The sequence below is a fragment of the Anastrepha obliqua genome, chromosome 1 (assembly GCF_027943255.1).
Source record: "Anastrepha obliqua isolate idAnaObli1 chromosome 1, idAnaObli1_1.0, whole genome shotgun sequence".
Lineage (NCBI taxonomy): Eukaryota > Metazoa > Arthropoda > Insecta > Diptera > Tephritidae > Anastrepha > Anastrepha obliqua.
The window spans coordinates 138,106,160-138,119,338 of record NC_072892.1 but is presented as its reverse complement, the minus strand read 5'-3'; the positions used below and the strand labels follow the sequence as shown (position 1 = coordinate 138,119,338).

General features: G+C 35.4%; 1 protein-coding gene across 1 annotated transcript in view; it reads right to left on the bottom strand.

Moving 5' to 3' along the window:
- The window catches only part of LOC129237429 (uncharacterized), a 100,486-nt gene that overhangs the window by 62,605 nt on the left and 24,702 nt on the right, over positions 1 to 13,179 (bottom strand). The window contains exon 4 of the mRNA XM_054872180.1: positions 3,762 to 3,963. Within this exon, the coding sequence (XP_054728155.1) occupies positions 3,762 to 3,963 (202 nt within the window). The remainder of the gene's footprint in view (positions 1 to 3,761; positions 3,964 to 13,179) is intronic.

The window sequence follows — 13,179 nt, the reverse complement described above, 5'->3', positions numbered from 1 at the left end:
GCTGGTGTGGAGATATCTCCGAAAGTCGTATTTATGGTCCGATTTGGCTCAAATTCGATACATGTTTTAAGTACAAGAAGAGAAAAATTTTACTTCACAATTGGCTCGATAAGCGGCGCTGGGGTCGAAATATCTGTAAAAGTCGTATTTATTGTTCGATTTGGCCGAAAATCAAGACAAATCGAACTACAAGAAGAAAAATATTTTGTTTAAAAAGTGATTTGATAGGTTTCGCTGGGAGATATCGCTATAAATCGTGTTTAATATCAAAATAACTCCCATTTAAGTCAGTTCTATGTTACCTGAGCGACCTGAATTTTATCAGGCTAAGAATTATCAAATCTGCAGCATTTTTCATGATTATGGGAACTATTTTATGCTGCTACAACAGCAACAACAACATTCAATTAAACGCTATGCTTTTCTTCATACTATCAAGTCAGTCCATAAGTTCGTGCGTATTTTACCCATAACTTCACTTTTGTATGATTTTTGCATACAAAAAATTATTAGCGAAATATAAGGGAAGGGTGTTTTTTTAGAGGTTAGGTTTTCAAGTTGGCACTACTTTTTTCGTAGATGGTCTTTTTGACAGCTGTCACTTGATTTATGCTCAGTTTGGTTTGCCATTTCATAATGAATAGACTTACACCTGAACAACGTTTGCAAATCGTGCAAATTTATTACGAAAATAATGGTTCGGTTCGCGCGACGCATCGAAGAAAATTTTGTTCAGCGATGAAGCTCACTTTTGGTTAAATGGGTATGTCAATAAGCAAAATTGTTGCATTTGGAGTGAACATAATCCACAAGCCATTGCTGAGACGCCGTTACATCCTCAAAAAGTCACTGTTTGGTGTGCTCTTTGGGCAGAGGGAATCATTGGTCCATATTTCTTTAAAAATGAAGCCGGCCATAATGTTACAGTCAATGGAGAGCGCTATAGAGCCATGATTAATGACTTTTTCGTGCCTGAATTGGAAGATGTTGATGTGGACGACCTTTGGTTCCAACAAGACGGCGCTACATGCCATACAGCCAACGCAACAATCGATTTATTGAAGGAAACTTTTGGTGAGCGCATTATCTCGCGCCGTGGACCTGTGGCGTGGCCTCCAAGATCGTGCGATATAACACCGCTGGACTATTTCTTGTGGGGATATGTGAAGTCGCTTGTCTACGCAGATAAGCCCGAGACGATTGACGTCTTGGAAGAGAATATTCGGCGCGTTATTGCTGACATACGGCCCCAATTGCTGCAAAAAGTGGTCGAAAATTGGGCCTCTCGGCTGGAATTTATTCGAGCCAGCCGCGGCGGCCACTTGCCCGAAATCATTTATTAAACATAATGGCAAACCCTTATCTTTATAATAAAGCTAAATTCTTGGCCATAACATTAAATTATATACTTTCTATTTCATCTTGAAAACCTAACCTCTAAAGAAACACCCTTTATTTATATTTTCTTTGATATATTGTGCATTCAACAAGTGATTTTAATCGCGGATAGAAGCACATGTTGTTAAAAAAAAAAATGGAATCTTCGAACGCGTATAAGAGGCATATTTTGTATTTTTTTTATAAAAGTGCTAAATATGCAATAACTGCTGCTGCAGAAACAAACACTGTTCACGGAGAGGATACCGTGAGTGTAAGGAGTGCGCAAAAGTGGTTTTCAAAATTCCGAAGTGGTGACTGCGACGTGGAAGATGCCCCGCGCGCTGGTCGCCCTGAAGTCTTTAACTCCGACGCCTTGCTCGAACTCGTGGAAGTTGAGCCAAATTTGACAGTCGATATGATAGCTCAGAGGTTAAATTCATCGCATGGAACAGTTCACAGGCACCTGGTTCAGTTGGGAAAGGTTTCAAAGCTGAGAAAACGGATTCCGTATAGACTTTCCGTCGCCAACCTTCAGCAGAGAGTGAATGTGTGTTCTCAGCTGCTGTAACGGGTTGAAAATGACAGTTTATTGGGTCCTTTACAATAATCCTGTTCGCAAACGCCAATGGTTAGATAAAGATGAAACACCAGAACCGAGCCCTAGAGATGGCCTTCACCCCAAGAAGATTCTCCTGTCTATTTGGTGGGATATGACCGGTATTGTTTATTATGAACTTCTGGAATCAAACCAGACGATAACTGCTGATTATTATTCCCATCAGCTATCAAACCTGAATGAGGCACTTAACAAAAATCGACCGTCTTTAGTGAATAGACGCAAAGTTTTGTTTCACCACGACAACGCAAGACCTCATACCGCAAGGCAAGCTGAACGAGCTCGGATGGGAGCTAATGCCGCATCCATCAAACTCTCCGGATATTGCACGTTGTGATTATCACCTTTTCCGTGGACTTCAATTCCATTTGAGTAACAAGAACTACTCCTCAAAAGAAGCTATAAAAAGGGATATCGAAGCGTATATTGGCTCCAAGGACAAACAAGTTTTTGAGCAGGGAATTAAAAATTTGCCTAAACGTTGTGAAGACATTGTAAATAATGAAGGAAAATATATTTTTGATTAATAAATACTTTAAAAATCTTTTTTATTAATTTTAAAACCAGATTTAAAAAACGCACGAACTTATGGACTGACTTGATATACAATCTGTTCCAAAATCATTTATGAAAATTAAAAAAAAATTTAAAATTGGTCGAATAATCCCCACTGTACAAAGGTACTACAACGACTATAGGACAGTTTAAATTGGCTTAATTAAATTTCGTTGAAATTGTTTTATATGTCTCTTTTTTCGTTGTTTTTTCTATTTTTACCTTAATTCGATTACGTTGTTGTGCCCCCAATAATTTTTTTTCGTGCGGTTTCTTTTATTGTAATTGATTTAGTTTATTTAAATTATGTTAAACATTATTTTATTGTCTTAAGTTCACTCGTTTTTAATTTAGTATTATTTCCTTTCAATTTGAAATATTTCGCGTTACAGTTTTTTTTAATTCTTAGTCTGTTATCAGAATATTTTCTTTTTTTTTTAAATTTTTGACAGTTTCTGCACGTAATTTTGACATCTTCCTAAGTTACTTCCTGTTGCAAACGTTCACACGCGAAGTGTTGTAATGACATGCTTTGCTGCTGTTTGTCGTGTCAAGCATGCAGGCACGATCGATGCTGCCGATTTCAAGCGCCGCATGTAGCAGAAAATGAGATTATTGGAAGTGAGGGAAAATACAAGTAAATGTTTGAGGTTCTCACAATTTGTTTTTATTTGCTTGAATTTTTCTTGGTACTCATAGGGTATGTTACCATTTTTTTGTTTTAAAGGAAAAGAAGGGAAACTGTTTTCCAGCGAAAAAAGCAGAGATATTTAATTACAACAAAAACTGTTAAAACTCTGCACATTCATTTTTCGAGTGGCTGAACTTTTAGGCAGTAGAAGTAGAAACAAAATTGAACGTTTAAAAATGCTTTTATATCCCGGGCTTGAAAAGGAAAAGTAGTCTAAATGTTATTTTAGAAAAAAGCTAACTACGAGTTACTAGAAAAATGTTTTGCTGATATTTTTTAATGAAATTGATTCCAAAATCTGCTCATACTTCATACTAACATGTATAGCTATGACTACAAGAACACTATCCTCACATAGAAAACCTAAAGGTGAGAGTGCTTTACAAATTTAAATACTTTTTGTATATTTTTTATTTGGGGAATATTCCCTCCGTCCGCTATAGTTGGCTGGTAATTTTTTTCATACGTTGTTTATGCTTTGAAAATTTGAATATGCATATGCAAACTACGTTTACTCACCTGCACGTGAATTCGTTTTCGCCCAAACACAATTCCAGGCAATCACGTCGCGATATCACCGGTATCGTGCGCTTCGCATAGCCATTCAGCTTGTAGCTCTGCACGCGATCGACACACCAGGCACGTGCGCACGGCCGTATGCCGAGACATGATTTTTGTGCATAAATTGTGAAGACAGGGAATTGCGATTTGGTGAGAGCGCCTGGTGGGGAAAACGAAGAAAAAATAAAATTAAATTAAATTAAAAATCAAATAATTATTTTAAGGGAATAAATGCAAATAAATAAAAAGGTGCTTCTAAAATATAATTCTCACAAAATATTTAATAATAACTAGAAAATATTCATTTATTTATTGAAATGAAATAAAATTACAAATAATTGCATTATAAGAGTAAGGCAACTAGTTGCTGGGGCTAACGGCCTAAACTAAAATATAATTCACTATAATTTGACTATACAAACTAAACTGAAGAATGAAATTAAATATTAAGAATATCGAATACTTATTTAAACTTTTTGAAATACGAAATGCACGAAGTATCTTCTTCAAAGAAATGCTACCCTGATTGAAAAATAAAATTAAATAAATAATAAAAAAAAAAAACTAAAAATTTGTTTTTCGTTGTTGTATTTCAAAAAAAAATCCGAGGTATCGGATCAGTATCACCCTTTATATGCCTTGTAGTTTAGTTCTCTGCGTTGCTGAATTTATCGATTTCACTCAAATGAATTCCCTATTAGGAGTGCAACTAAGTTCTCGCTGTTTTTTCGATGAAAATACAACTTTATTCTGAATCATTGAAAGTATTGCCCATCGCTGGCTACTACTTTTTCCCATCTTTCTGGTGGATCTCGTATATCGTCGCGGCAAAACTGTTCATCTTTCGAGGCTATCTACGGATCAAACCATTTTTTGATGTCTTCGTATGAATGGTTCTGCTGGTGAGCTAGACCATGTGCCATCGATCGGAACAGGTGATAATCGGACGGCGCAATATCTGGAGAATATTGCGGGTGGGGTAGGATTTCCCATTTCAGTGCTACTTTATCCAGTTAGGTTTTAACGGATTTGGCAACGTGAGGCCGAGCGTTGTCAGGCTGTAGAATCCCTTTTCCATGCCTCTTCGCGTATTGCGGCCGCTTCAATCGCATCAATTGAAGTCGATACCGATCCCCAGTGATGGTTTCGCTTGGTTTTAACATTTCATAATAAATAACACCAACTTCGTCCCACCACATACAAAGCGACGACATAGAAGCATGACCTGGCTGTCCCCAAGTCTTTCTTTTTTTTTGGATTTCTGTAATGGATCCATTTTTCATCACCCGTCACGATGCGATGAAGAAAACTCTTCTTTTTTTTGCCGCCGGAGCAGTTGTTCATAGACGAAAAAACGACGTTCAACTTCCCTTGGTTTTAACTCACAAGGAACCCAAGTCCCCTGAATCATTCCCAAAGCATGCCATCGTTTGGAAATGGATTGGAGGGTAACTCCTAATACTGAAGTAAGCTCTTCTTGCATTTTACACCGATCCTCATTGAGCAATGCCTCCAATTCAGCGTCTTCGAAGGTGTTTGGCCTTCCTTCTCGCGGACGGTCGCCAACATTGAAATCACCGTCTTTGTAGCGACGGAACCAATCTCGGCACGTTGTTTCACTTAAAACAGCATCTCCATAAACTTTTTGTAGCTCTCGATGCGCTTCAGCCGCCGTTGTTTTTGAATGAAACTAGCAAACACTGCTGGCGGCATCTATTGACAAACAGCGGAAACTTAGTTGCGCACCTAATAGTTTACTTGAGTTATATTTAACAGCTACAGTACAACAAATCCTCAAAATAAATTACTAATTTAATATTTTTATTTTAAAATCCTTAAGGGGTTATATACCTTGTGTTTTTCAAAAAAATCAAATTAAATTTTATTTCTTTATCGTAAAGTACAATCCCTTGAGAACATTTTCCAAAAATTTCATAGAGATCTGAGCAATAGATCGAAAGTTACAGCGTTTTAAATTGTGCGTCGTCACGTTCTGAGCGTACGGCCTCATGCGGCGCTTGAAACTTTAAACGCGATTATCTCAAAAACGTGTTTTTCCAAAAATGCTTTTGCGGTGGACGCGATTGCAAAAAAAGTATTCAATCGATTTTTATAATTTTTTTTTTAAATTGTTCGTAATTGATGTCGCCTCTTAGTGAACGATCAACTTTTTATGTATAAATTTTATTTTGCAGATATGAATTTTTTAATGCCAATTTTAGGACTGTAGAAGTGGAGTTTTTTAAAAACATGTTCCTATTTTCACAAAAATCAAAATATTTAATATATTGATCGTTCACTAAGAAGATATAACCCTATACTAATGAAATCTTTTCGATTTTTTGATTTCAGTTGACTTGGTGGACTTGAATCGCGTCCACCGCAAGCCTCTTCCAAAAAAAGGGTCTTGGGGGAAAACGCCATAACTCCGCCATTTTTAAATATTTTTACACAAACAAAGCCTTTTTTTTTCTTTAAACATTGTAATATCCAATAATAAAAACTTTTATACAATAAAATTATTGCTACATATCTTTAAAAAAAACCCAACTTTCGCTAATTTCACCGGACCACAAGGTATATAACCCCTTAAGTCACATTTCTTTTACCGCTCAAACATCTACAGATGTAAAAGTTGTCATTCCTGATTTCACGTCATACATCGGCCTTACATTTCTTGAAACCAATCTTGCAAATATTAAAGTGAGAATAACTTATCACTCTGCACCAAGAAACACTGCAACCATTTAACGTGCAGTCGTTGCTACTGAATTACGTAAATGGGGCATTACCACACCAACTCACTGAAGAGTGTTCGAATGCGTAAATTACCCTTCTTTAGGCTTTACCTCAAGCAAATTTGCGTAATTTGTACGATCTGCGTAAGATTGTAACAGCGCAGTAGCTGAGCACAACGCTGTAGTAGCTTGGCAGCACTGGACTGAAAAGTTGTTAGTGCTCTAAAATTATTACAACTACAACTTTTAACCGAGTGCGACTGGAGCTTAAAGCAGAGGTAAACGATTTTGTTTTCGTTTTGTTTTTTAAAACTGGTGAGAAAGGCAATGATAATGGTTGGTAACATTAATAATAATAATGATAATAATAATAATAAAGACAACAATAAGAATAGTTACTATAAAGCGCCTAAACAAGCGTGTAGCTTAGCCTGGCATTTATTATAAATATTTTTTGTCTGTTTGGCTTGAGCACTTTGCGCCTTATTCCTAGTTCCTTCTCTTCTTGCTAGGCGCGATAACCACTTAAGCGGCTCCTTGCTGTCATATAAATATAATACCTCAATGCACATGCTCAGCTCGTATCATTACGCAGCATGTAGCCGTATCATGTCGCTACATTGTTGTTGATTCTGTTCTTTTCACAGCTCGCTTTTTTTGCACGATATTCTTAAATTTATTTATTTTTTTGCTATTTTTAAATCTGATTAATTTTTTAGGTTGCCTTTTAAGATGATTCTCGTTTCCTTCTTTGTTTGCAGTGTTTTGATTTCTCACTTTTTTCTCATGAATTTTTCCATAGCGCCAAAAAATGGCTCAATTATTTTCGCGTCTCTTCCCACCATTTCTGCAACTGATACATACTTTTGGAGAAGACAAAAAAATATAAATCTCAGCTCACTGTTTATGTTTTGCTTGTTAGCTTTTGTTCATTTGCACTGCTCATGATTCGCGGTTTATGTTTTTTAAAGTTGAAATATTTTGCTGCTTTGTGTTTGTTAAGCTTCTTGAGGCTCATAACCTTTAGGATTTGTTTGGTTTTTGTAGAGGTAGAAGTCGTGTGACGATGTCTTTCATGGATTGTAGCAAAACTTTTAAGCCACATTGAAGCGACTCTTAAGCAGGGGTTCGCAACTTTATTCGGGACTGAAATAATTGTTTCCAGGCTCGTAAGCAGTGCTTCCCAATTTTTTTTTTTGGTACTGAATTAATGTGTTTCTGATGGGTATCTGATACTGGCACCTTCCATAGCAAACATCAAAGCGACTTTATTTCTTATTTAAAGGGATCTCTGGGCTGAAGAACTTTTATTATAATTATTAGATAATATTTAATATTTTTTTTGTTAAGCAATTAATGCTCTGCTCTGAAAAATTTCTCCAGTCAGGGCTTAAGTTTTGATATAGTTTCTCTTATTTTTTTCCATAAATTGCATTGCGACCTGCGTTCCGATTTCATTATAGCAACTGCAGTAAAACAGATTCTACAAACGGTAAAATAATATTGACAGAGAGGGGGTCGTGTTTTCTCAAACATGTTGTTCTTAAGACCACCAGAAATAAGAAAACCATGACTAGGTAGTTCTAATTTTTGCGCTGTGTGTGCATGTACAAAATTTACTAAAATTTTTGAAATTTCAAAAAAACAAAAACCTCAAAATTTTAAAATTTTTATTCAGAATATTTAGAAACATTCAGGAAAAAAACCCATAAAAATTAAAAAAAAATGCGTCAACATTTTTTCTTTTTATTCACAATAATTCGGAAAAAGTATATCAAAATCTCGCAACAAAACACAACAATTGTAATAATTCAACCAGAATATTTTATTCACAATATTTAAAAAAATCCCAGAAAATTAAAAAAAAATTATAACAATTTCAAAAAAAAAAATTAAAATGTCCTACTTTTTATTCAGAATATTTAGAAAAATACGGGGAAATTAAAAAAAAATACGTTGTAAAAATAAAAAATACGTCTAAAATTATACAACAAAAAATAATATATCCAGAAACAAACCATAAAAATTTTAAAACTAAAAAAAAAAAAATGCATCGAAATGTCTTATTTTTTATTCACAATACTTAGTTTCGGAAAATTACCAAAAAATAAGTACATTAAAATTTCTCAAAAAACACAATAATTATAATAATGCATTCAGAATATTAAAAAAAATCCCGGAAAATTAAAAAAAACAAAATTAATCAAAATTTAAAAAAAAAATACATAAAATTGCTTACTGTTTATTCAGAATAGTTAGACAAGTAGCGGGAAATAAAAGAAAATACCTTATAATTTTACAAAAAAAAAAAACTACATCCAAAACAAAAAATTGATTGAACCTGCTTATTTTTTCAGAATATTTAGAAAAATTCTGGAAAATAAAAAAACCAAAGTCCATAAAAATTTCAAAAAAGAAAATCGAAATTTCTTATGTTTATTCAATATATTGTAGATAAATACGCCAGATTCGTACTAGAAAATACGCCCTGTCTAGAAAAGAAAGCAGAACTATCGTAGGTATACTAACAGGCCACAATTTGTTAGCGGCATACACATACAAGATGGGAATTACAAATGATGATAGCTGCAGATTTTGCAATGAGTTAGAAGAGAGAGAAACTCAAGAGCATCTTCTATGTTCTTGCCCTCCATTAGCTAGCACCCGAATGATAAGTTTAGGAGCTCTATAATATGAGAGGCTAGAAGGTCTCTCGGGGTTAGAGCTTCAGAGCTTACTTAGATTCGCAAAATACGCAGGCTCACTACAAGAGGCCTTCTTCAAGGAAAGGTAAGGGTCAAGCTCCGTCTGGTATCATCAAGGACCAATAGGTCTATATGATGGCTTTCAGCCAGCCTAACCTAACCTATTCAAAATATTCAAAATTTCCTAAAATTAAAAAAAACATGCATTAAAATTTCAAAGAACACATTTACATATAATACATCCAGATTATTTTATTCAGTATATTTAGAAAAATTCTGGAAAATTAAAAAAAAATTCATCGAAATTTCAAAAAATCAAAATTTCCTACTTTTTGATCGGAATATCTAGAACAACTCCGGCAAAATTTAAAAAAAAATATTCATCAAAATTTCCTACCCTTTTTTCGTAATATAAGGTTGTCAAAAAAGTCTTGCGGTATTTCCGCAAGCTTGTCTTTGCAAGCGCATAGCTCTAGTTGTATTCGTCGCATCGGTTCACGCTAGAGCTTTTTGGAAAGCTCTTTTCACGTGCTAACACGTGTTTGATTAATTGTTGTTTGCTTTTAGTCGTTCGTGAGTTATAGCGTCGCAAACATGGAGCAAAATAAAGAGAAAATACGGCATATTTTACAGTACTACTACGATAAAGGCAAAAATGCATCTCAAGCTGCCAATAAAATTTGTGCAGTTTATGGACCCGATACAGTTTCCATTTCCACCGCCCAACGATGGTTTCAACGTTTTCGTTCTGGTGCAGAGGTGATCGAAGATGCGCCACGGTCCGGAAGGCCTGTCGTCGAAAATAGCGATAAAATCGCTGAATTGATCCAAAGAGACCGGCATAGTAGCAGCCGTAGCATCGGCCAAGAGCTGGGTATGAGTCATCAAACCGTTATAAACCATTTGAAGAAGCTTGGATTCAAAAAGAAGCTCGATGTATGGGTGCCACACGACTTGATGCAAAAAAACATTTTTGCCCGTATGGATGCATGCGAATCGCTTCTGAATCGCAACAAAATCGACCCGTTTTTGATGCGGATGGTGACTGGCGATGAAAAGTGGGTCACTTACGACAACGTGAAGCGCAAACGGTCGTGGTCGAAAAGCGGTGAAGCTGCCCAGACGGTGGCCAAGCCTGGATTGACGGCCAGGAAGGTTCTTCTGTGTGTTTGGTGGGATTGGCAGGGAATCATCCACTATGAGCTGCTCTCCTATGGCCAAACGCTCAATTCGGACCTGTACTGCCAACAACTGGACCGCATGAATGCAGCACTCATGCAGAAGAGGTCATCTTTGATCAACAGAGGCCGAATTGTTTTCCATCAGGACAACGCCAGGCCACACACATCTTTGGTGACGCGCCAGAAGATCCGGGAGCTCGGATGGGAGGTTCTTTTGCATCCACCGTATAGTCCGGATCTCGCACCAAGTGATTACCATCTATTTCTGTCCATAGCGAACGAGCTTGGTAGTCCGAAGTTGTCCACAAGAGAGTCCTGTGAAAATTGGCTCTCCGAGTTTTTTGACAATAGGGAAGCGAGCATCTATAAGAGGGGCGTTATGAAGTTGGCATCTCGTTGGGAACTCGTCATCGAACAAAACGGCGCATATTTGACTTAAATCGCATTATTATAACCAATTTTATGAACAATTGAAAATTCAATAAAAATACCGCAAGACTTTTTTGACAACCTTATATAATATTTTCAAAATTTTAGGAAAATTAAAAAAGAAAAATTTAAATTTATAAAACAAAAAAGCATGAAAGTTTCCTACTTCTTATTCAGAATCTATAGAAAAATTCCGAGTATGCAGTTTGATAGCCCATTCAGTATTAGTAGATTATAATTATTAATTGCTTTCGCGCCGGCTTGTGCGCATAGTGCCGCATATAAGTAATAGGTAGGTAGGTAGGTAAAATGATTGAAGTGCACCTGCCACCCCTCAAGTAGCACTAAAGCGCCGTTTTGATACCATTATGAGAACTCTAACAGGCAGATATCTACAGCCAACCAGAAAATGTTAGTATCTCCCTCGTTCCCGCGTTCCCTAATCATTTTATATGCGTGCAGGATCCCAAAGACTTCTGCTTGAAAAACACTAGCAGTGTTGGGCAGTTTAATGGAGATAGATAAATTGGTTGATTTAGAGAAAACCCCTGCTCCGACTCCCGATTCCATCTTGAAACCGTATATTAGTAATAACGAAAGGCAAAATTCAACTGGCTCAAAATTCGCGTCGATTTTGGAGAAGTCTTTTTTTCGTTGAGCAATTTCTTTTATAACATTGACTTCCGAACATGCGCTTTATATCCAAAACAAATTCTCAACATTATTCGTACAAAATTGTTAAAAATTAACAAGATTTTCGAGCGACTTAAAGCATGCATCTTCTGCTATTTTACTCTTTCTACGCCAACCATGTTTTGGCTTGAAAATTTTAATTGCGAAATCTCTTCAAAATTTGCTATGTAATTAATCCATGCACAGTTTATTTATGCTTCTATCTACAATTTAATTTTTAACTTTTTAATTTTTTTTTATTATTTTGCAGCAATGATTAGGTAGTCGATGAAAACAGTGAAAAATTTTATGCTAATTATTATGTTGGATTTTTTTTTAATACAAATTTGTGAAACGCCTTTTTAAAACACTAAATTTATTTCATTTATAAAAACTGTATCATGTCAATATAAGTTTATTTAGTTTTGAAAATGATGAGAAAACAAAATAAGACGAGCTGAATTTTAAATCACTTCTATAACAAAACCAAAAACTTCGAAAATATACCGAAAATCACAAATATCGAATTTTGAAAAGCAACATTAAGTGCACTACCCAAGGAAAAAAGTAACATTTGATTCGTTGAAAGCCCTGTACAGCAAAAAATAAAATTAAAGGTTTTGAAAATGGATTCTGCAAGAGAGGGCAACAAAAATATACGAAAAGTGTACATTGAATTTTTTTAAGGATTTAAGGGAGATGAGGAGGGCATATTTTCCACCACGTGGACAACGAATTGTGGTAGGGAGGAAAAATTCTTTTTGTTAATTGAAAATATTGTGACTATTACTATGAAGGAATGTAGTACTGCGATCTGAAAGATCTATTGTACTCCCTTCAGAGATTCCGAGTATTTCTCTAGGCTCAGTTACCTCAATAAATTTTAATTTTTTCTTACTTTATTGAGTTTCATATTACCCTTTGTTAAAATATGTTTATCGAAATGTTTGTACTGCTTATGCATCAGTGCTGTGTTGATGCCAGCAAATGTGCTAAACATTATCAAATTTCATATTTCTATGTTCGATGTACGCAGTTTCCGCTTTGATTTATTTCTGGTGTTTAAGTTGAATTTTGGGCTTTGGTGTATTAAGAGATTTATAGCAAAATTGTATGGCAAACATTTCTGTAGTACATTTTAATGCGTTACATCCCTCTGTTATGCCTATTTTTGGCACATTCTCACACATGAGACAGAAAATACGACTCTATTGCGGAGTTAAAGGGCTAAAATGCTCCACAAAAATGTTCTTTGCTTCTTTTTACACAGAAATGCTGAACGGCTTATATATCTATATCTATGTAAGAATCCCATATCCACCAATTTGTATATATAAAAGGTGGCGCAAATTAATCACTATCCGCAGATATATAATTTTTGCAAATGGACGTCAGTCACATTTGACACTTGTGAACTAGGCAGCTACAGTAAACAAACAGGCAAGAAATGGCGCTCGTAAAGGAAAAAATAAAGATTTTCATCACCCAAAAAAAAAATCTTGTTCTTTTAGTAAAAAAGCTGCTTATTTCGTGCTTGTTCCCTTTTCTAGAATACATTGTGCGAATCGTGTTATTTAGAAAAAGAAAAAAATACACACTCAATGAATACTCACATACGTGACATAAACAGTTAAAGGGTTAATAGCATTCG